At 38.4% G+C, this 23841-nt stretch overlaps 3 protein-coding genes across 15 annotated transcripts; 2 read left to right on the top strand and 1 right to left on the bottom strand.

The window, feature by feature from the left end:
* Positions 1-1028: 1028 nt before the first annotated feature.
* Positions 1029-11845, top strand: trip6 (thyroid hormone receptor interactor 6). 12 transcript variants are annotated; one of them, XM_053629328.1, is made up of 12 exons: positions 1029-1217; positions 1617-1677; positions 1824-1915; positions 2982-3198; positions 4227-4381; positions 4766-4870; positions 5233-5796; positions 6713-6803; positions 7789-7958; positions 8402-8580; positions 9627-9747; positions 9854-11845. In XM_053629328.1, exons 4-12 carry the CDS (start codon positions 2994-2996, stop codon positions 9983-9985), a joined length of 1722 nt encoding a protein of 573 aa, XP_053485303.1. In that variant the 5' UTR covers positions 1029-1217; positions 1617-1677; positions 1824-1915; positions 2982-2993; the 3' UTR covers positions 9986-11845. The 12 variants fall into 12 exon arrangements, with proteins under 12 accessions (XP_053485303.1, XP_053485312.1, XP_053485310.1 ...); XM_053629331.1 differs by having other exon boundaries at positions 1030-1273; positions 2985-3198; XM_053629327.1 differs by having other exon boundaries at positions 1030-1217; positions 2985-3198.
* Positions 11846-12192: 347 nt separating this feature from the next.
* sst5 (somatostatin 5) lies at positions 12193-13655 on the bottom strand. The gene is made up of 2 exons (XM_053630124.1): positions 13417-13655; positions 12193-13096 (listed from the first exon to the last, which is right to left on the bottom strand). The coding sequence occupies exons 1-2, from the start codon at positions 13564-13566 to the stop codon at positions 12917-12919; spliced, it is 330 nt and encodes a 109-aa protein (XP_053486099.1). The 5' UTR covers positions 13567-13655; the 3' UTR covers positions 12193-12916.
* A 2912-nt stretch (positions 13656-16567) lies between these two features.
* Positions 16568-23299, top strand: mettl3 (methyltransferase like 3). Of its 2 annotated transcripts, none has more exons than XM_053629340.1 (11): positions 16568-18076; positions 19040-19227; positions 19338-19805; positions 19894-20069; positions 20191-20404; positions 20584-20771; positions 22459-22497; positions 22591-22699; positions 22787-22852; positions 22950-23062; positions 23161-23299. In XM_053629340.1, the coding sequence occupies exons 1-11, from the start codon at positions 17974-17976 to the stop codon at positions 23270-23272; spliced, it is 1776 nt and encodes a 591-aa protein (XP_053485315.1). In that variant the 5' UTR covers positions 16568-17973; the 3' UTR covers positions 23273-23299. The 2 variants fall into 2 exon arrangements, with proteins under 2 accessions (XP_053485315.1, XP_053485316.1); XM_053629341.1 differs by having other exon boundaries at positions 17970-18081.
* Positions 23300-23841: the final 542 nt, after the last annotated feature.

Genomic DNA, 23841 nt, shown 5'->3' on the forward strand with positions numbered 1-23841 from the left:
AATTGCAGAAGTTAGTTGTGTCTTGTGGTCAGAAAATCTACAAAACTACAATCCAAAGTCACCTACATCACCACAAGTTGTTTGGAAGGGTTTCAAGAATTAAGCCTCTACTTTCATCCAAAAACAAACTCAAGCGTCTTCAGTTTGCCAGACACTACTGGAACTTCAAATGGGATCGGGTTCTATGGTCAGATGAAACCAAAATAGAGCTTTTTGGCAATAAACACCAGAGATGGTTTTGGTGCACACAGAGAGGTAGCCATATGGAAAAGTACCTCATGGCCAGAGTTAAATATGGTGCTGGCTCTTCAATGTTTTGAGGCTGTTTTTGTGCCAGAGGACCTGGACATTTTGTTAGGACATATGGCATCATGGACTCTATCAAATATCAACAGATATTAAATGAAAACCTGACTGCCTCTGCCAGAAAGCTTCAAATGGGTCATGGTTGAATCTTCCAGCAGGACAATGATCCAAAACATACATCAAAGTCAACACAAAAATGGTTTACTGACCAAAAAATCAACATCCTGCCATGGCCATCCCAGTCCACTGACTTGAAACCCATAGAAAACCTGTGGAGTGAACTGAATAGGAGAGTCCCCCAGCATGGACCTCAAAATTTGAAGGATCTGGAGAGATTCTGTATGGAGGAATGTTCTCACATGCCTTACCATGTATTCTCCAACCTCATCACTGTACACTCTTTTGAGAAATGATTTCTCAGAAGAAGCCATGTGATATCATTCAATTCTCAAAATATTATGTGTCTAGTTGACAAAGGCAAAAAAGAGTAAGTGAGACAGAGAGAAAATAACAGTTGTAACCTTCCTCTCTCTGCCTGTTTCTTTTTGAGAACGTGATACCTGTAAATCATATATATTATATAATATCATATAATAATAATAATACTTATTATTATATTATATTATATTATATTATCCAACTACCTTTGTGCCAAGTAAGGATTTAGTTCGCCTTTGGTGGCTGATTATTATTTCTGTGCATGAGGTTATGTGCCATCTGTCATTCCAATATGGGATACTGACTGCACGGTGCAGCACGCGCGCCCCTCACCGACCTGACGTCACAGGTTTAGAATGTCGCTACGGGCCCCGGATCCACGGGAAAGTCTCTCACTGGGATGAAGTAGACGCTAAAACGGAAAAACTCTTAAGCTTTACCCACGCAACACGTCGAATGCATGGCGAAGTAATGTAGGCCATTTTCCTGTTGTTTCTCTCTAAGTCGGGCTGTTTGAGGGAAGTGTTAGGTGTGTATCATGGTGTGTTTAGGCTACAGTTAGCATGCTCATGCAAACAAATAGACGTTGTATCTTTAATAGAGAAAATAACCCTTATCAGCTTCTACTAGGCTATTAGTTGTTGTTTTATTTATTTTACAGTGATATACAGGATTGAAGACGGAAGTTTCGCGCTCTTGTATTTTATATGACATGCGCAAAACAAAATAATATGTGTAGTAGCTACAATGCATGGGTTTGCAGACCTACTCGCCTTTGCCTGTTTACCAGATTTAAAAAAAATAAAACCCCAGACAGGAATAGATACATGTTATCCCTTAAATAGACACGCCTAAACTGTTTCATTTCCCAGATGAGAGTCGAGTCAGTCCGGCTGTAGACGTGGTGGGATAGAGCCAGCGTTTTGACCAGAGGTAGGCTACGGATACACTGTTAAACTGATAACAACAATAATGCTACATATGACGGGTTTCTACACAATAAATAACCTCAGCACTGATAGCATCCGGGCTGCTGTGATGATTTTAATCGCTTTATGGCGACGTTTATTTGCTCGCAGGTTAAACAAGAGGTTAGATAGCGCACCCTCCCACTAATGACTCGGAAACGCTACCGGTGAATGCAACATGTTGTTTTCGAGCGTGCTTACAGGTAATTCACCTTCTTTTAGGAAAGCATGATGCAGAAACCTTGGTGTGTGTGTGTGTGTGTGTGTGTGTGTGTTGGCCAGCAGTCCTCGGAATTGAGTTTGCGCCTGAACGGCTACAGATTAAAACGGAGTCGGTGTGGTGTCGGTACATAGCTCGGTTACATCTCCTACTTGGTCGTTTTGTTTGGATGCAGGCCTGTACAGTATAGTGAGATAACAATTGTGTTGTTTAAACAATCTCAAAATAGTCTATAAACATGTTGTGACCACACACACTGAATGTAGATATCACCTGTTGCATGTAGTCAAATCAGAAGCTGAAATGTGATACAGTTATGTTGCAAGTTTAGGCCATGTTTGCCCAGTAGCCCTCACCATCATCACTGCAGTCCGCTTTGTACATGAGAAAGCTACCAGTATTCCAGGGTTTGCTCACCATTGTGAAGTGGACATTATTGTGCTAGTCCAGATGGGTCGACTAAATAATTAAATAAATAATCGCACAAGATTTCCGATCTTATTTTGATGTAGAGGTTTGTACACAAAGGGTAAGGTCTAAAAATCAGGACAATGGCTATTGTGCCAATGGGGGATCAAGAGGAACTTTGCACCTGTGGTAGTTTTGTGTGTAGTAGGCTGTTTGCTGGAGCACCCCTGGAATTCCCCTCTTGCTTGAGAATAGTTCCCTTTTCCTGCTTTTTAACCAAAGGTTTGTTGTAGCAACTACAATTTGCCAATGCAAAGCTGGAAACTGTTTACGTACATGTATACAAAGCAGAAAACCTGAACAGGCTTCCATTTGTGATGATGTGCAGTGCCATAATTATGACTTTGTTGATGTTTGATTGGGGACATTATCGGAGTGTTTGGACTGTAGTCATTTACTATGACGTTTGATTTGATTTATACACTGTACCTTTTATGCAAATCTTTTACACACTTACATAAACAAGCTATAATTATTTTTTTATGTCGATGAGTTAGTTTATCTTAAATTTTAATTAACGTATACACACACGGTTATTCTCATGCTTCTCACAAAAAAAACAACAACTTTTGCTCTGCCAGTAGAAGCCTGTTATGTCCGGTCCTACCTGGCTGCCTCCGAGAACTCTGAGTAGCCCTGAGAGACCCGCAGCACAGATGTCACACTCTGGACCTGCTTTCTACAGACCACCCAAAAAAGGTCCACCTGACCAGAGAGCCAAATATGGTGTGTATGACCAAAATGGAGCAGCAGGTGGGAATGGTGTACCCTCAAGGTACATAGCCACTGGACCCTCAGGTGAGAAAGTCTAATACTTTTTATAAGGTGTTTGCTGTATGTACACACTCAGATGTGCATGCAGTTTAGATATGCAAGATGGTCTGAAATTAAAATGTCTGGTGTTAAATGGAATAGGTCTCAGTGTGGACATCATATATTACAAGGCCTTACCATTAAAATAAAAAAGTCCTAATTATTATTTCTTTCTAAACATTTCAAAATCCATGAAAGTAATCTGTAACCAAATCCAACTGTTATACCTCACAGCACTTTGATTTAATTTGTTTCTGTTTTACTAGACCCACATCAAAGTGGCTATGTAAAGTTTGTTGATCACATAATGAATCTCAATCCCTATGCTCTTAACTTGGACATGTTGACTGGCTGCACTTGAAATGTTTGACTGTGTAAATCAAGGCCAGCTAAAATGCCTTTGCCAGTGATGCATCTAAACAGTCTGATTACCTGGTGAGGATTACACTATTAAACTGTTCTCTGGAAACTTTAAAGAACTGAGAGGCAAGTTCAGACTGACACTTCTCTTGGAAACGGTGGTGAATAAAACCTGTTTGGCTTAAAGGCTTTGTCCCCACCTTTTAGTTTTCTCTGCCAAGAGCACAATAGGGAGTGGAAAACAATCAAGAGTATATGGACAAATTCAGTTCTGTATACAGACTGAAAATATATATTTATTCTTATATTCTTTCATAGGCCAGCAGAGAAGTCTTTGGTTTTTGATTGTGTTTCTTGACCTATTTGCAGATATGTACTGTCTTTTGTCTGTTCTCTTTGCAAATAGCTTACATTTTTGAGTGTCTCTGAGGGTGACAGGATTGTTTATCTTGATTTTAATATACTAGTAATAGATACTACAAAAGGTTTAAAATTTTCCTGTTTGTTAAAAAATGAATCTGATGATCGTTTAAACAAAGATTTGGATTGAGGGACATTTTAACATGTGGTTGGATGACAAAATGGAAGACATTGCCCAGTCTGAAAGGATTGTTTGCTTTTATACAGTGCTGTGTGTATGTGTGGTTATTTAGGTGGAAGCATGCATCACCAGCACCAAGATGGTTATTCAGGGTCTTCATCCTATCACCCCCTTTCTCCACAAGGAGAGCACTATTATCTCCCAGGGCACGGACCCAAAGACGATCATCTCTTCTGGAACACACACATGACTAGCTATGATCACCATGTGAGTCACAAACCAGAGCATCACAAACTATGATTTACTGTATGTGAGAGTGTCTGGTTATGAAGAAAGACACCATTGTCATTGTTTTCCTAATGCCAGTGGATCACTTTTGCTGATTGCATAGTGGAATGTTGACATAGTGAGTCATTGACACATTTTCTAGGCTGTGGAAATCACTTCGTCAACTCAAATGATTATAAAGGAAATGGATATTTTCTGTCATTTACACATTACAGAAAGATCTCTATTTTATTTGCTGCTGAAGTCAGGTTCTGAAAGCACATTCTGGAAACACATTTGAAAATATACGTTGCTTGTTACATGAATTGTAGTAAATCAGGGGATTATGAATAAATATGTTTTGTCACTTCTTGTCATTTTCAGACACGAGGGTCTGATAAACACCTCTCTAGTATTGATGCAGAGATAGATTCTCTCACGTGCATGCTGGCTGACATGGACAGCCATCCTCAGAACACAAGCACACAGGTACGCTAGTTCCTCAGTCGTATCTTTCTTATCTTTGTTTTAGGAATTAACACTTTGCATTAGACTTTTTTTTTTTTTTTAAAATAAGCAGAATTTAAAAAATAAGGGTGTTCAGATTGATTATAACAATATAAAGATCGAAATATTTCTTAGTATGTAGGTACGATGCAACTGTGTGGTAAATCAGATTCCGCAGTGGTGCTTTTGTGTTAGAGTGATGCGTGCATTATGAATTATTTACAGTATTGTGTTTGCAGTTGCATGCGTTTGTGAAAATGAATAAATGAAATGTATGAAATCATACTTAAAAATCTAGGCAGTCTATTTCATAGTAAGTGAAAGGTTTACGTTTTCATTTTCAGTCCACACAGCTGTACGACAATGTGCCTTACAATAAGCATCTTCACAGTGAGCGCTACAAACCATCCAACCAGACAGGTGCTCCGTCCCAGACCAGACCCATCATGGGTTACCCTCCTCATCCTCAAAGCCAGTATCATCCTTCTCCACCTTATCAGTCCACCCCAAAGCCTGAATATGCCTATCCGTCCCAGTCGTCCTCCGCACACAAACCTTACCCCCAACCAGTGCCAGCCTCCTACACCACTGCCTCCACCCTGAGTGGGCCACGCTTCACCGTGCAGGTCAAAACCGCTCAGCCTGTCACTTATTCTCAGAGTGGGAGACAGGCAGAGCAGGCCTACACCCCGCCCCCTCCTCGCCAGCATGCTACTTGCCCTCCCCCACATTACTCAGAAGTCCCAGGGCAGGGACAGGGCTGGTACCCACCACCACCACCTCCATCCCAGCAGGCCCATGGTGATCCAGCAGCATATAAGGCAGGCTCTGGTGGTGTTCAGGTGCCAAGTAGGGTACAGGGTCCACCAGGAAAGAAAGGACAAGAGCAGAGCTACCAGACTAGTAAGGTAAGAATTTTCTAGTGAAGGTGAAAGACTTCACGAGAGTTCTTAACTCTAATCTGTTTGTGGACATCTAATCTTAACACTCATGTGCTCTTTGAACATCCCATTCTAGATTTAGTCCCCACTTTGCTTGTTGTAATAACCTCCACTCTTCTGGGAAGGCTTTTTGATTTTGAGAGCATGGCTGTGGGGATTTGCTCGTTCAGCCATAAGAGCATTAGTGAGGTCAGGCACTGATGTTGGCCGAGGAGACCTGGGGTCCAGTCGGCGTTCCAATTTATCCCAGAAGTTTTCATTGGGGTTGAGGTCAGGGCTCTATGCAGGCCAATCAATTTTGGTAATCTATGTCTTCATGGAGCTTAGTGGGTACACAGGGGCATTGTCCTGCTGGAACAGGTTTGGTCCCCTTAGGTGCAGTGAGTGGAAATTGTAATGTTACAGCAAACAAAGAAATCTTGTACAATAGTGAGCTTTGTACAACTTTGTGGCAACAGTTTGGGGAAGAACCACGTATGGGTGTGATGGTCAGGTGTCCACAAACATTTGGCCATATAGAGTATATGCTGACATTTAGCCATAATTGCTTTACAAATAGTAAGCATTTTAGTTTTTGTTTTGACATAATATACTATATGACGTTCACTTTTTGTATATAAAAATATAAAAATTTGGTTACATACGAATCCACCGTGCAGACTTTTGCCACATAAGCCAATCACTGATTGGCTTTTACTGAGGAATTTGAGTTCTTTAGCAAAAGTTCCACTTAGCAGTTCCATAAATAGGACTTTAATGGATGTATTTAGCAAGGAAGTCAATTAGTGACACTTAGGCAAACTCTTAGTGATTGGTTTTATGAATAGGAACCCAGAGAAATATTTTTGGGGTGTAAACCCAGTTGTCTATTTTGTAACACCAGGGGCCAGTGCCAAGACCAGAGGAGGAGTTGGATCGCCTCACTAAGAAGTTGGTGTATGACATGAATCATCCTCCCACAGAGGAATACTTCGGTATGATGGCTCATTCATGATCTCTGTGAAGTTGTTGAAATTAAACAATCACCAGAACTATGCCATTTGTTTGTTCTATGTTTATGGTGAATGTTTGTGCTAGTTTGGTGTTTGAGATATAATTTTTTTTTGTGAGAGAGAGAGTGAGTGTGTCCATGCCCTCTGAGCCAAGTGACTTGAGAAAATGGCACTTTTTAATGCATAGGTAACTGATTTGCTGCTTTAGATACAAATGTAGTGTAATTAGTTACTTTAGTTATCAGTCATGCAATAATGTAACATATGTTTTTTCTGTTTGTGAGTGTGTGTGTGTGTGAGGTACGGAAAGAAAGCAGGCGAGTGGTATGTCTGCTGGCGAAATTTATGAGCGGCCCACCCATAACTTTCCCTATGAGCCACTCCAGCTATGGATTATTGTTACAGGGTTTCTTTTAATGGCACAAATTGAGCACAAACAAACGGCACTGGTTTGGAGCGATTTGGATGGCTTAGGGTAAAGAGAGAAGTCCCTGCCCCGGAATCTATTTATTTTTAATGAAGGGAAATGGATACAATGTTCATTTTAATGGCACGAATCGAGCACAAACAAATGGCACCGGTTTTGTGCGATTTAGACTAAATGTGGGTGGAGAGTGACGTCACTGCTCCCGAAAACATTATTGTTATATCTAAGGAAGGGAAATAGTTATAGTATTTGTTTTAACAGCACAATCCTAGCACAAATGAACGGCGCCGATTTAGAGTGATTTGAGAGACATGGGGTGGAGAGTGACGTCACGCAGCCAAAAAAATATCATCTTTAATAGCTCAAACACCAGACCTGCACAAACGTTCATTTTTTGCCGCATACAAACATGCCATAGTTTTGGTGATTTATTTCATTTCATGGGATGCCAACTTCACAGAGATTCATTCATGCTTTTAAAAACAAGGAGTAGGTTGTTAATTTTATAAACGTTAAAGAGTAATATTGACACTCTCTCAGGCCGGTGTGCCAGGTGTGGAGACAACGTGCTCGGTGATGGGAGTGGCTGTATCGCTATGGAGCAGGTGTTCCATGTGGAATGTTTCACATGTATCACCTGCCATGCCCAACTCAGAGGCAAGCCTTTCTATGCACTGGACAAAAAGAGCTACTGTGAGAGCTGTTACATTGTGAGTCTTTTTTTTTTTTTAACTCTATAATAAGCACTATATATTACTCTTTAGCACTATTTGCTTCCCCCCCCCCCCCAATTATACCCTCTAAATTCCTCTAAGTTCATTTTTGTCTTTGCGTTATATTTCCTTTCTCGTTTGTGTTTTTGTGAATGGCCTTCCACCCCTTCTCCCCTCCATTATTCTCCTAGACATCTTAATGCATCATTTGTGGTGGAACTGGTGTTGTTACACTCACATCCCTTTGCTGTAGTGTTTCATCCTTATTCACTGTTCTTTCTTTTAATCTCACTTTCTCATTTTCTCTTCTCAAGATGTTACTCCCTGTCTTGTGATTACTTTCGATTGCTTAACTGGAATGGAATTTCTCCATTGCCTGTCTTTTAATTGATAACTATTTCAGTTTGGCTCTTGTTTCTCAAATGTTTTTTGGTTTACAGAGTACATTGGAGCGCTGCTCAAAGTGTTCAAAACCAATCCTGGACCGGATCCTGCGGGCAATGGGGAAGGCATATCACCCACGCTGCTTCACCTGTGTAGTCTGTGGCTGCTGTCTCGATGGTGTTCCCTTCACCGTGGATGCCACTTCACAGATTCACTGCATTGAGGATTTCCACAGGTTACCGCAAATGTGCTGATGTAGAGTTGGGGTGTTTTCAGACCTGTAGATCTGTGCTTTGTTCAAAAACGGGGACTTAAATTGTTGCATTTTCTCCTTGGCTTGGTTCCCTTTCACAAGGCAGCATTTCAAATCGTACCAAAATGTGTTTATGCAAGTCAAATGTGAGTAAACTGTCCTCTCATTGGTCAGAGTGCTCCTGTTTAGGTTCCGGCATTCTGCATAGTGGTTATCCATCAAAATGGTTGGATAGCAGCTCTGCGCGCTTATTGTGGCTTTCTTTTTTAGATGTAGTGATTGTAATTTATCTAATTTATATGTTCACCAAACACCTTGTAAACCTCCTGTTTTTATGCGTTTTTGGAAGTTGTTCAGAAACCTGTTCATCAGACCAAATTTCAGTGAGGCATTTTACCTCGGCATTTTACCTTTAACTTTGGTACAAGTTTAACCAGGATAAATGTCGTGAGCCATTAGCAAAACAAATGCATTTTTTACGTAACGCAGTTCCCATCATGCGTTGCTATACATGCTGGTTTGTTGGTCCATTGGGTCAGATTGCTTTCTCACCACAAGCGAATCACTTCAGAGCCCGCTTGTTTTGATCCAAGCGCGATTGCCGTGTTCATGTATGTATAAATGAACCAAACCAAGGGAATAAACAAACGCTTCAAATGTGCCAGGTGTGAAAATACCCTTAGAATTTAGCGCCATTATATATATATATATATATATATATATATATATATATATATATATATATATATATATATATATATATATATATAATATATACACTTGCTTCAGTCCAAAAAATGTGCTAGCCTTTCTGTCAAACCAAGTGTTTTCACATGTATTCAGCATGCTAGGCCAGTTGTGCTTCTGTGGGATTATCTGTGTACATTTAACTTTTAATCAAATCAGTTTGTGTAAGACATAAAGAGTCGACCATAATCTAGATATGGTTGAAAACTGTGCTATATTTAGTTCAATCTAAATTATAGTGGGCATATTTTTAAACACTGTGTATATTCCTGTGTGAACAGGAAGTTTGCCCCAAGATGCTCTGTGTGTGGGGAGCCCATAATGCCTGAGCCTGGTCAGGAGGAGACAGTGAGAATTGTGGCTCTGGATCGCAGTTTCCATGTCAACTGCTACATTTGTGAGGTAAACACACGCTTGAAGTTCAGTTGCTTTCTAAATTGAATGCAAATGAGTCTATTAATTAATTAATTATCAGCAAGTAGTCAGAGGTTGAGTGTTTGTGTTGCAGGAGTGTGGTTTGCTCCTCTCATCTGAAGGAGAGGGCCGAGGCTGCTACCCCCTGGACGGTCACATTTTGTGCAAGAGCTGCAGTGCCCGACGAATCCAGGATCTCTCTGCCAAAATCTCCACTGACTGCTAACAACAATCTTCTGTTCTCTTTGACGGCTTTTTGCTTTTTGTTTTTTATTTTGTATCTTTTTTTGCGGGATTTTCAAAGAAGTGCTCACAGTAGGGCTTAACTATCCTTTCCCCCCCCCCCTTTATATTAGCAGAGAACTAGGCAATGAAATAAGTTCCCATACATTATAGCTGAATTCTACATACTCAGGGTTTATAGAGCCGTGAAATATGAATGAAGTGTTTCGCATAGGCCACTTTAAGAGGGCAAGTAATATTCTTAACATTAACAAACAAGATGGTTACTTTACAGGGGTGATGATTATTCATTGTGAATAGCATGTGTGTGCATGCATACACATGTGGTTGTTCATAAAAATTGCTGATTTCTCTTAACAGTCACCTGTTAAGGGCATGATCAGGGTTTTTTCTACTTTAAAGCTAAGACTTACTGTCACTGAGAATCTGTACTGTCACCAACTGAGTTGTATTTGATTGCATTAAATAATCGAAATTAAAATAACCCAACAGAAATCATGACGGTAGTTAATTGAATTTCACAAAAATGGCTTTATTATTAACATGTCCTCTAGTTAAGATCTGTATTTGTTGATCACCTATTCTACAGACAACAACGAGCACATGAAACTTAATTTAGCCTCTGTGCTATAACACTCTAAGACTAACTTCACACCTTCTCTGCTGGTCTCTGCCGGAAATGTTAGACATATCAATGAATTAGAGGGTGTCTCAAAAGCCATACATAGGGGAAATTAACACTTTTAACAAAATGTAACTTTATTTATAAAACATGATCTACATTCCATTTCTTTGTAAACACACACAGAGTCAACTTTCCCACCCATGTTGTGCTTGTGTTAACACATATGGTATTATGCATGTAATTGCATGTCCATCACAACCTTGTGACAGTGTCCTGATCCAGAATTTCAAGTTTTTTTGTGTGTGTAAAATATAATATAAACTAAGAAGAACAATCTTGGAAGATATCTTGCTAAAAAAGTGTTTATTTCCCCTATGTATGGAGACTTTTGGTAGACTCTGAACTGAACACTGTTATTGAAGGATATCACCGTTCTGTTTAATACCCGAGACTAAATACCAGCTCTTTGTGTTCATTCTATGTCTGTGCCACAATTGGCTCTTTGTCAAGATACATTTTGCTGATCTGGGACTAGTTTTTTTGGACCTAAAACCTTACATTAAACACCTCAGATTAACATGATGGCACAGTGTTTAAAACTGTTATGAGATTTTTTTAGTAAGATTTACATGTTGAGCTTTATGAGAGGATGATCCTACTGTATTATGCAGATTGATGTGAATATGAAATAGTACCTTAGTGGTAAAGTTGCTGCAAAGAGGTTTAGAGATGTAGTGAAAAGGATTTGTAGGTGAAGTGTGTAGTGAGCTAAATTCAAAGATATAAAAGGAAACAAAAATGAGATTGGGGGTCTACACTTCAGTGCCTCCTTAAAATAAGGTTGCCACTTACAGCCCTCAGGATAGACATGGTTTTAAATTGCATTCTGAAGAAATCCTAATGGGTGCAGTCTTTCTTAAAAGGACCTAAACAAAAAAGAGCATCTTGCTTATTGAATAGCTAATGTAGGAATAACTACATCCAGGTAAATGAGCTTTAGGCCTTTTGGTTTGTCCATCTTGGTTGCTGGGGCTATTTTATTGAACACATATATTGCAGGTTGTTGGAATGCCAGGCCCTTTTTTTTGTTATTGAAGAGCTTTTAGCTTTTGTGCTCTTTTTGCCAACAGTTTTTAGTATAAAAATGCCCTCATTATTGGTTGAGCTTTTCATTTGGCCTTTCTGCTGGTTAAAATAAATTAATTGATTTTGATTGGATTGACTTGCATTTTCTGATAGTGAAACTTGTGTAATGATTTGAATTTCTGCCTTAGATTCTGATCATGAACTTGCAGAATAATTAATGCTAAGACTAATGTCATTATTCACCCCCTAACAGAACTAAAAGCAAAAAATATCAGTTGATCTTTTCTTTATTTACTGAATTGCAAATTGAAAAGTGTTTGAAAGGTTGTGGCATCATTGACTGAATTTGATTTTATTTTTAAAATTTAAATCTGTTTTTAAGCAATCAAAGATATTCAGTATTTGTAATGTTCCTTTTTATTTCTACTTTTACTTATTCTTTGGCTTTACCTATAATTTACACAGTAACGTGCCCGTGTGATGTGAAAACACATCCCTTAGGAAATGTTTTAACTTTCTTACCACAAAGTACAACAATATCAGTGCCATCAAAATGTTTAATCCTAAATATTTTATCAGTGCCCACTGATACTAATGAACAAGTGTTCTTCATGCAGCAGAATTTCACCTTTTGTTTGTGACTCATGAAACCTTGAAACTGACACTCATTAATGATTGATTAAGAAACTTAAATTCATAAGCCAATCCATCAGTACAGCAGCTAATTTTTTGTTTATCAACCATAGGTCTAACCAACACTTAGATTTGTTAGTAAATTATTATGAGTTATGATTATTGCAGATATATAAAACTATTTCATTCACTTGAGTCACTTGAGTTGAATAGAACCAATGTTTATTATTATTTTATTTTTTTTAATAATTGGAACCCATATTTAGGACTATACTGTTGTTCCACATCATATCCCAAGACAATCTTTTTACACAAGCACAAAATTAGTCTCATCATAGGTCGGATATAACCATAGCCACTATTTGTCTATTAATATGTTTGGTTAAAACAACCAAACAAAAATCTATACACATGTACACCTTTATAGCTGGCTACTCCAGATCCAGCTCTACAGGAATTGGATTCCACCAAGCATGAGGGCTGAATAGACAATATAAACTAAAGCATAAACATTTTTTTTTAAATAAAACTACCATGCAACCATTGCAGCTATTTCATGCAGTGGTGTGGCTAACAAGAGGTGAACGTCTTCCAGAAGAAGTTCCTGCAGCCGGCTTTCCGTTCACGCGTGGTTAAGGGAAGATGTCGTAGGATGCGGTTCAGCTCCATGTCATCATCAGAAAGGGTGTCATTCTCATCTAGGATCTTCAGCTCAGAAATGAGCTTCAGCAGAAATATGCGGGAAAGGTCCTATGCAAAGGTTAAGGTAAATTATCCAGAAAAGTGTAAGGGAACAAATAGCAAGACCAACAGAACAATATCATTTATGATCAAAAAGATTTCTTATAGTTTATTATATAATTTTGCCCTGCTATCATTTCTTAAACCTAATAGAAGTTAGAGGTAAATGTAAATTGTTTACTCATAAAAATTGCATAAAATAAATGAAAAAAATAAAATAAAAATGATACTTTATGTTGGCATGACAAAATAAAAGTAATCGCAGCATTACAAATAAAGATATTAAAATGCTGCACTATGAAATAAAATCTAGTTAAATTCTATTTTTCAAGAAAATCACAAATTATATTTACCTCCTTCCCGTCTGCCTCATTTTTGAGCAGATGAGCCAGTAAGTCGGTTCTGGGAGCTGTTCTGACCCTACTCACTAACACAAGAAGGGACACAGCCAACACCACTATCTGCATTTGAGAACTCATCCTAGTGTTCTTCCCAGTACCCACGCCTATGACCTCACCTGGTCCACTGAGAGCTGATCACAGTGGTCCAACAGCAGAATGAAGTGGGTTTTATATGCAAGTCAGAGAGGTGGGTGTCTGGAGACATGTTATTGGTCTAGAAAGTGAAAGGCGTAAAAGGATGGCAGTTATGCAGATGTAGACATGAGTATATTATGGAGGTGCAGGCTCTGTGTTTATTTGTGGGAGGGGTAGGTGTAAGCGTGTGTGGTTGTGTGTCAGGATGAAAGTCAGGGTGTGTGTGGGATATCTCAGTAGGGAAAAACTGATAAGGTCATAGGGAAGTGTTACATTTTTGACATCTCATCATATAATCCAATAAACAGCTTTCAAACACATCTACCTTAAGCCAGTTTCTGAAGTGGCCCTACCATTTTATTGATGAAGACAAATATTCTGACACCCCACCTTAGGTACCCTGTGCCTGTGATACTGGCTGCCAAGTACAAGAGTCCACTGACGTAAAATTCTGTTATGGCCAGAAGTATGTCACTTGTGATTAAGTGCAATGCACATTCATGTGTCTTGGTCTCTGCATGAGGTCCTTTCTACAAAGGCTTACTAATTACGAGAATTGACTCAAATGTTAATTGGTCTGCATACCCCATAAAAGTCATCCTGTGTCATAGCTTATACAAGACACACACATGCTGATACACACACACCTATAATGACCTGGTATTTTAAACAGAAAGTCAAGTATGATCCAATACACTACTTCTTCACTGCAAAAAATGACAGCAAGTGAAAATATCTTGAATATTGTCAAATTTATCTCGTATCTAAGATGATCTAAGATTAAAATAAATATATGATTATTATACCTATTTCAGAACATTTTAGTAATCTCAAGCTTGAAATACAGGAGTTTGGTTTTACTGTGAATGAAAGCACAGGCTGAATAATATATTTTATTTACAATATAATTTTTAATACATAATGTATGTAATAGTCATTTTGCAATTAGAAATCTTAAACACATTTTGTCCATATATAATATACTGCATATTTACTGTATATTTATATAGGTGACATATACTAGCCATAATAGTTAAATAGGCTGTAGTACTGTTAATATCTTCAACTGTTATCTATGAGATTCACCTATGGATATTGTAATAAATACAAACAATACTGGTTTGTGCCAAGTTTGGCTATGGAATGATACATTAAAAATAAAATACAATATAGTTATCAGTGCATCTTTCCAATCCTCAGGCTCTGGCTTCTCTGATTAATCTGATAGCCTCTCTTGTCTGGCCATCACCATTCACAAATAGAGCCCTGGGCCAGGTCAAAACCCTAGATAGCATACTGGGTTACCTTTATTGTTTGCTTCTAGAGGATTTGAACCAGTATGTAAAAATCCATTGGCAAGTGTGACCTCTGATCAGTTAACCTTGCTGCTCATCTACAAATGAATAGGGCTTCATTTGAATGAAGGAATAAAAAAGGTAATTTGGCATAATATTTATTAACAACAAGAAGTCAGTATTTAACTATCACCATTATTAATGCCTATTCTATATGACTAATTTGACCATTAATGTATACACACAACATTCTTTCCGAATCATTAGATAAGTATGTATATTTGTGGACCTCATAACAAAGTGTTACTACATACTAAATCCTACCCTTAACAGTTACTTAACTTTGATATAGAAATATGAGACAACTGGTAACACCGAACTTTATAATGTTGGCCTAGAATTACAGGTGCATCTAAAAAGATTAGAATATCGAGGAAAAGTAAATTTTTTCCATAATTTAATTCAAAAAGTGGAACTTTCATATATTCTTGATTCATTACAGATAAAGTGAAATATTTCAAGCCTTTTTTTGTTTTAATGTTGATGATTTCATGGAAATCAAAAATCCAGTATCTCAAAATATTAGACTGAAGAATTTATAATGCAGAAATGTCGACCTTCTGAAAAATATGTTAATTTACTTGGTCAGGGCTCCTTTTGCACGAATTACTGCATCAATGCGGCGTGGCATGGAGGCAATCAGCCTGTGGCACTGTTGAGGTGTTCTGGAAGCCCAGGTTGCTTTGATAGCGGCCTTCAGCTCGTCTGTATTCTTGGGTCTCGTGTCTCTGATAGATTCTCTATGGGGTTCAGGTCAGGCGAGTTGCTGACCAATCAAGCATAGTAATACCATGCTCAGCAAACCAGTTACTAGTAGTTGTGGCACTGTGGGCAGGTGCCAAGTCCTGCTGGAAAAGGAAATCAGCATCTCCATAAAGCTCATCAGCAGATGGAAGCATGAAGTGCTCTAAAATCTCCTGGCAGACGCTGCATTGACTCTCGACTTGAGAAAACACAGTGGAACAACACCAGCAGATGACATGGCACCCCAAATCATCACTGACTGTGGAAACTTCACACTGGACTTAAAGCAACTTGGATTCTGTGTCTCTCCACTCTTCCTCCAGACTCTGGGACCTTGATTTGAAATGAAATGCAACATTTACTTTCATCTTCCCCATGATTGTGGTTGTTTGTACTGAACCAGACTGAGAGATTAAAGGCTCAGGAAACCTTTGCAGGTGTTTTGAGTTAATTAGCTGATTAGAGATCTACTCAGGTCAACATTTTTGTATTATAAATTTTTTATTCTAATATTTTGAGATACTGGATTTTTGATTTCCATGTAAGCCATAATCATCAAGATTGAAAAAAAAGGGTTGAAATATTTCACTTTTTTCCATTTTTTAAGTTAAATTACGGAAAAAATTAACTTATCCCCGATATTCTAATTGTTTTTAGATTAACCTGTATACTCTTAAAAAAATATAAAATATAGAAGAGTTCTCAGATTGTCCCTCTGGGGGACACATCCTTGCTGAAAAAAACAACAGAAATCCTCATAGAATTTGTAATGGTTGTAATGGTTATGATGGGAATTGTATTGGTTTCAGTGGAAACTGTAATGGTACCTGTGGATCTCTACTGGTAGCCTTCTATTGGTCGCATGTTATGTCTAGTCGATACTATTAAGGATCAACAGGATGGTAATAGTTTTAATGGTTAACAGCTGATGGTTTGTAATGGTATTTGTAGTGGAAAACATTCTATTGTTGTTGTTGTTTTCAGCAGGGGTATAACAAAATGTTTAACTATCAGAAAGGTTTTCAAGTAGAACATTTAAAGAAGAACCGTGAATTACCCCATGAACCCTTGAACTCTTTTTTTCTAAGAGTGAAGAAATACTAGACCTACTTGACGTGATTTGCATGGGGGAAAACTTTACTGTTTGTTATGCACTATGAGGAAAATGAATAGAAACTGCAGCGTGAACGGTGAAGGAACATACAGTATTCTGCACTGCGGATGTATGCTAGCCCTGGGTTAAACCAAACTAAGCAGTGCTCTGTTTCCCTTTTCCTCCACTGAGGCAGTCAGCCACTAGGTGGTGGCACCACTGTCAGAAAAATATATACACTCACTGATCACCATGACAATCATTAATAACCAGGCTGATCAACTAGTACATACACATGCGGGGTGTGTCCCCTAAAGCAGTAGTTTTCAAAGTGGGGCCGCCAGGGGGCGCCCGAGGGCCTCAACAATTTGGTGTGAAAAATAAATAAATACATGATTTTTTCTTTCTCACTCTCAGACAACCACACACACACAATCAATTCCTAATGTAATGTAAAGATGTAAGATGTAATTATTAATTTAAAAAAGGGGGGGATATATTCAGAAGTCTGTATTTTAATGTGTTTTAAAGACATCTTGCAAAAGGGGGGCCTCAGACAAATGTTAATGCCATTTGGGGGGCCTTGCCCTGGAAAAGTTTGGGAACCCCTGCCCTAAAGTGTCTGAAGATTATGCTTTTTTTATTGTACTGAATATGCTATTGTTTCTTATACACATGAACATGTTTAAGCATATATGCACAAAATGATAGATATACGTATGGAGATTTAATTACATGTTATTTGTGTATATTTCATGTGCATATTATTGTTCCCTACTTGAGTTTGTAAATTGAAATCTTTCAATTAAAATAAAAACATTCTAGGTGTGCTTTTGTTTCCTTTTTTTCTTTCCTTTGTATATTCAGTTTTAGAACTCATTCCTGCTTTGAATTATTTGCAGCAAAAACAAACAAATAAATACAATAAAAATAAATGTAATTCCCATTTTCCTACACCACTCAAACTACAGTTTTGTAATTTCCTACTTCATACTTTTTTATGCTAGCAGTGTAGACTTTTATGCTAGCGACCTCTGGCTTTCAGTTTCCGGTATATGGCGGAAGTTTAGTTCCTGTGTTTGAGGCAGGAGTTTGTTAACTGTTTGTTGGCACCATTAAAGATAGTATTTGAATCGTGTCTTTAGGTTTGTTTTTAAGATGTCAGATACATGGCGCGACATCCAGGCACATAAAAAGAAGCTGGACTCTCTGAGAGAGAGGCTGCAGAGGAGGAGGAAAGATCCAACACAGCTGGGCATCGGTATGGTACTGTGTTAGCCAGTTGCTATCTTACCATGGACAGTAATGAATGAGATTATAAAGACGTTTCTTATTTAGCCGCATTCACAGCTCATATATGGATAAACACGCGTTTGAATGGGATTACTAGCTGTACTTGTGTGATACACAACGCTATCAGTTATAACAGATTATCATGTATGACTGTAGCTAGATGTTTTGCTCTCTGCCCCAGAAAGTGTCCTGTGCTCTATTCCCTTCAAACTTCAGAGTGCATTGTGGGTATTATGTAGACTTTAAGACAGGTGTATCCTAGCTCAGGTCCTGCAGGGTCAAAACACTACCCAGAATTGTGTTTACCGTCTTCAAACACAACAAATGTACTCCATGAGGGCTTTGGGAATCAGTCCATGAGCTGAATCAGATGTGTTTAATGAGTCTAAAGTCTGCAGTGCTGCAGCTCTTAAAGACTTGCGTCTACAACACCTGGTATAAGAAGATAACCCACAGGTTCCCAACCCTGGTCCTGGAGTACCCCCTGTCCCGCACATTTGAGTGTTTTTCCTGCTCTAGATTAGTTGAATCAGGTGGATGGGAGCAGGGAAAATGGATTTAAAAACACACACATACACAGGACAAGGAGTACTCCTGGACCATGGTTGTGAATCATTATCACAAGTGCACTGGATATTCCACAGAACTACAAAAGGACATACAATCTTTGAAATGGTGCATTATATAATGAATGTGGTGGATTCAATCATACCATTGTCCATTGAAGCTTAAAATGCTGAACTCAAACGATGATGGTCACCTTGATGAAGTCCATTCACAATTTCATTTGAAGTCATGGTTAAAAAGCCAGTTGTTGAAATCAGACCTCTTACTAAAATATTGGAATGAAAAATATTGTTGATTGTGTGTAAACTTTGTTGAGACTGTCATTTTATAACCATATCTGCCCCCCCCCCCCCTTCCCTGTCAGAGGTTGGTGGTGGTGATGGGGCACCCACACGCAGTGACAGTCCAGGGCCAACCCTCCAAACCCCGACAGAGATGGAGGAGGAGCGTCCCCCTGACCCTGAATTAGAGAGAAGACTTCTGGAATACCTGTCCGAATTGAGCCTCACACTCCCCACTGACTCTCTGGCCATCACCAGCCAGCTCAACTCTGTATGTATAAACTTGTGAGAATTTAGACACTAAGTGTTGTGTGGAGAATCTAATTGTTGATAAAATGCATTAAGAGTAAATCCTTCTCCCTCTTCCTCTCACTTTCTTAGTCAGAATCACCAGTATCGCATGCCTGTATCCAGAGTCTTCTTCTGAAATTTTCAGCTCAGGAACTGATCGAAGTCCGACAGCCAACCAACAACACCTCGTCTTTGTCCTCTTCTTCGTCCACCTTAGTTGTCTCTGTCGATCATACCAAACTGTGGGCAATGATTAGTAGTTCCACACCACAACCTCAGAAAGTTGGTGTGAAAAGAAAAGGAGATGATATTATTCACCAAAAGAGAGCTCCTGGCTCCTCCCCTTTGCTTCAGCCATCTTCTTCGCCGTCCAAGACGTCATCCATTTCTTCTGCTTCCAGTTCACAGCTGGCAGGGACTTCTGATTGGAAGTCGGGATCTGGAGGAGTTGGGGCTGAGAAAAAGGGCAGAATCAATAAGGGAAAGACGTCTCACTTGGATATGGAGATAGAGAGTTTATTGAGTCAGCAGTCAACCAAGGAGCAACAAAGCAAAAAGGTACAAAGCACTTCTGGCTGTTGAAGCATTGTTTAGCTGTATTATAAGACAAGTTTGTGATTTTGTGTGTGTGTGTGTGTGTGTGTAGGTGAGCAGGGAAATCCTTGAGTTGCTGAACACCAGCTCGGCCAGGGAGCAGTCCATTGTAGAAAAGTTTCGTTCACGGGGTCGAGCACAGGTGCAGGAATTCTGCGATCACGGGACTAAGGAGGAGTGCATGCGATATGGAGACACACCACAACCCTGCAACAAGCTGCACTTTAGGTTGGTCCAATTTTTGACTATACTACATAATTTGTATTCTCAGTTTGTCATTTTTTTGTGCAGATATTTTTTCCCCCAGATAATAGTTATTACTTGAAATAAAATTGTGTGAGTTCCCTAGGCGGATCATCAACAAGCACACAGACGAGAGTCTTGGAGACTGCTCCTTCCTAAACACCTGCTTCCACATGGACACCTGCAAATATGTGCACTACGAGATTGACAGCCCCCCTGAAGCTGAGAGCGGCTCCATGGGACCTCAGCCCGGCACCACTGAGCTCACTCTGCATGCTGGAGACGGAGACAGCAATGTGGGCACACTGTTTCCAGCTCAGGTAGGTGACCATCTGGTTATTGTAAAGAAGAAAACTGATAGCTGGTTTAAATAGTGGCTACATACACAGTTTATCTGTCGATGAATAGAGGCATTGGATTATCTGGCTTCAGTGTTTGCTGTATTTGGTCAATTTCTCAATTTAAACAGCTGAAGCACTTGCTACTGTCTCTTTCTCAGTGGATTTGTTGTGATATCCGCTACCTGGATGTGTCCATTCTGGGGAAGTTTGCAGTGGTAATGGCTGACCCTCCGTGGGACATTCACATGGAACTTCCCTATGGAACTCTGACAGATGATGAGATGAGGAAACTTAACATACCTATTCTGCAGGATGATGGCTTCCTCTTCCTCTGGGTGACTGGAAGGTACAAATGATGACGGAGTGTAGATTATTGAATATGACATGAGTGTTACTTGAATGTAGTAGTTTTCTTTTATTTTGTCAGTTTAACATATGAGGAATCCTTGCAACGTTGTGGAGCAACTTCTTATACAATAAATATAATTTCGAATAATTTTCTGTCATAAAAGTTGTATAGAAAAGAGTACATATTTGCCAAAATGGAACGATGTATGGAGGAGTCTGATTCATAAAACTGTTGCATGACAATCAGAACGAGTGGTGACAAGCATACTTGAGGAATCTCACCTTGTAGTCATTTTTGTATTTCAGTAGGTCATAGTATGCTGAACTCATATTTTATAAATGCTTTATTTGTACACATAGGTTAGCCAAGTTTCCAGACAGAGCAAATTAATTAACTAATATCAAATAAACAAAATGGTGAAAGAAATTAATTGAACCAAAAAGAATAAAATCGCATCTGTTTCTTAATTAAATTATTAAAACCCACATCTGAGCATTTCGATTCATGTTTACAGATTAGCTTCATATTGACACACAGCCCATTACATGGAGTTTCTCACATGCACAACTGTGATTAACATTCTTTGCTATTTGTATTACTTATTATTATTATTATTATTATTATTATTACTACTACTTTACTTACTATACTTGCTCTAATTATTCATGTTATTGATATTGATTTGTATTATTTAACTGCTGGTCAAGCACTTATTTTGTTTGTTAAAATATTATGCTCCAGTTCACATGCACTTTGACCATACATGCAGATATACCAAAGCTGTAATATACAAACTGTCAGTGGAATTTGTGTAAGTTTGTTTTATGATCAAATTTGACCATACACAACTTTGATAAATAAATCCTTGTCTAAACAGTTTATCTTGGTTTGTGACCACAGTGAAAAATCTACAATCTAACAATAGTCCACTGTGTGTCTAATGGAAAATTAGAATACTATAACATACAGTTTTTCCTGATTCAAGTCAGTATTTTTACCACAAAATTTGCCATTAATGTTTTTGCAACAACTGCAAGATCAGTAAACCTTACACCTGGTTGTTTCATCCATCTTCAATTGTAGCTTGATAATATTTTATTCATATGCATTTACACTTGTATCATATGTCACTGGTTAGCTAGTTTAAAATCTGATTGATGTATTTGTTCTGTTCAGTTTAGATCAGTTCAGTGAACTTTATTGTCGTGATTTTTACAGCGGTTACAGTAAAGCAGTGAAATGACAAAGAAAACTGTAGGGATGAAAGGATGAAAACTTTCATGAAATTTGCTTTTATAAAAAACAATCAAACACATTCAGTGGAATGGTCAATCAGGGCTCTCTCTCTTTCTCTGTCCTTCTCTGTCCTTCTCTTTCTCTCTCTCTCTCTCTCTCTCTCTCTCTCTCTCATTCTCTCTCTCTCTCTCTCTCTCATAGGTGTATATCTGCACCTGACCTTGCCCATGTAAATATTGACTTATCATTGAAATTCAGAGCTGCTGAATAAAAACAACTCTGTTTTTAATGTCCTATAAGGACCATGTGTACACCATAGTGTGTGGATGTAGTACTGGTTCTCAATATACATAAAACAGCCAAGCATAAATTTGTTTGTAGGATTTTTCTAAGCTAAGTGATTTATTATTATTTTTATTTCATTTTTTCATTTTACTGTCATTCACAGAGCAATGGAGCTTGGAAGAGAGTGTCTAAGCCTCTGGGGGTAAGTACATCTGTCTTTGAAATAAAATGCTATATTATCTGTTCAAATACCAGAGACGTTTTTGAAAACAATATTTTTCTTTAATTCCTTCAGGTATGAGCGTGTTGATGAGATCATTTGGGTGAAGACCAATCAGCTCCAGCGGATTATTCGGACAGGACGGACTGGACACTGGCTGAACCACGGCAAAGAGCACTGCTTGGTGTGTTTCTGTTTGCTTATGCACTAGTTATTTCATTTTCCCTTCTTTTCATTTTTAAAACACATTTCTCTCTGTGTCTCTTATTAGGTCGGAGTGAAAGGAAACCCTCAAGGATTTAACAGAGGCCTGGACTGTGATGTGATTGTTGCAGAGGTAATAACAGGAATTTTGTCATCAAATATGGTATCATGTTGCTTTTATACATTTTGCAGAAATACATTTGCTATATTCTACATATTTTGTGTTTTAGGTGCGCTCTACCAGTCACAAACCAGATGAGATCTATGGAATGATTGAGCGGTTGTCTCCTGGCACTAGGAAGATTGAACTGTTTGGGAGGCCCCATAATGTCCAACCAAACTGGTAAATAGTTTAAGTGGGAAGTTTACAGTTTACTTTCTTCTTGTTTTTTTTTTCATACTTTACCTATTGTTTTTCTGCCCTCTCTTTGATTTTTTTAGGGTAACGTTGGGGAATCAGTTGGATGGAATTCATTTGTTGGACCCTGATGTAGTAGCCCGCTTTAAAAAGCGCTATCCAGATGGAGTCATTTCCAAACCCAAAAACATGTGAAGACATAACCAGCTCAAAGTGGCTGCTACATGTTTGGTTTTCTCAGAGACTTTCAGGGTTATAGGATCATTTAAAGGCGGGACACCTTTTGTATTGTCATTTTTAATAAAAGAACCAGGTGAATTAATTCTTTTTTTTAGTCATTTCTTACAAAAAAATGAACACCACAAACAGAACATTTTCTCATGGTCATTGAAAAGATGACCTATCACATTTGTCGAATATATCACACGACTAAAAGAGAAAACAAAGTTTACATTAGTGTCTTATTCAATTTTATAAATGTGAAATTTATAAATGGGTTTCTTTTTCATTTTAAAAATTACATGAATTTTAATGGAATATTGCGTCACATATTTTTAAAAAAACTACAAAGACTGTACAAACACTTTAATACAAAAGGCATAAAAGTATTTATAGTGTTATAAAGATAGACTACATGTCCTGGTAGGTGATCTAACAATGTCACTACTGTAAAACAAACTTTTATCTGTTTGCTCAGATACTAGTGTTTTAAAGCAAAGAAAGCTCTACTGAATGTGGAGTTTAAACTGTAAAACACTTGTGTG

The sequence above is a fragment of the Ictalurus furcatus genome, chromosome 7, assembly GCF_023375685.1.
Source record: "Ictalurus furcatus strain D&B chromosome 7, Billie_1.0, whole genome shotgun sequence".
Taxonomy (NCBI): Eukaryota; Metazoa; Chordata; class Actinopteri; order Siluriformes; family Ictaluridae; genus Ictalurus; species Ictalurus furcatus.

Bases quoted from the DNA above. Each gene is read 5' to 3' on its own strand.
- trip6 (XM_053629337.1), top strand. From the start codon at position 2,994: ATGTCCGGTCCTACCTGGCTGCCTCCGAGAACTCTGAGTAGCCCTGAG. The intron at 7,959-8,401 runs GTGAGTCTTTTT...TTTGGTTTACAG, and splicing joins ACTGTGAGAGCTGTTACATT to AGTACATTGGAGCGCTGCTC. The intron at 8,581-9,626 runs GTTACCGCAAAT...CTGTGTGAACAG, and splicing joins TGCATTGAGGATTTCCACAG to GAAGTTTGCCCCAAGATGCT.
- sst5 (XM_053630124.1), bottom strand. From the start codon at position 13,566: ATGAGTTCTCAAATGCAGATAGTGGTGTTGGCTGTGTCCCTTCTTGTG. The intron at 13,097-13,416 runs GAAAAATAGAAT...ACCTTTGCATAG, and splicing joins ATATAATTTGTGATTTTCTT to GACCTTTCCCGCATATTTCT.
- mettl3 (XM_053629340.1), top strand. From the start codon at position 17,974: ATGTCAGATACATGGCGCGACATCCAGGCACATAAAAAGAAGCTGGAC. The intron at 19,228-19,337 runs GTATGTATAAAC...TCACTTTCTTAG, and splicing joins TCACCAGCCAGCTCAACTCT to TCAGAATCACCAGTATCGCA. The intron at 22,498-22,590 runs GTAAGTACATCT...TAATTCCTTCAG, and splicing joins GAGTGTCTAAGCCTCTGGGG to GTATGAGCGTGTTGATGAGA.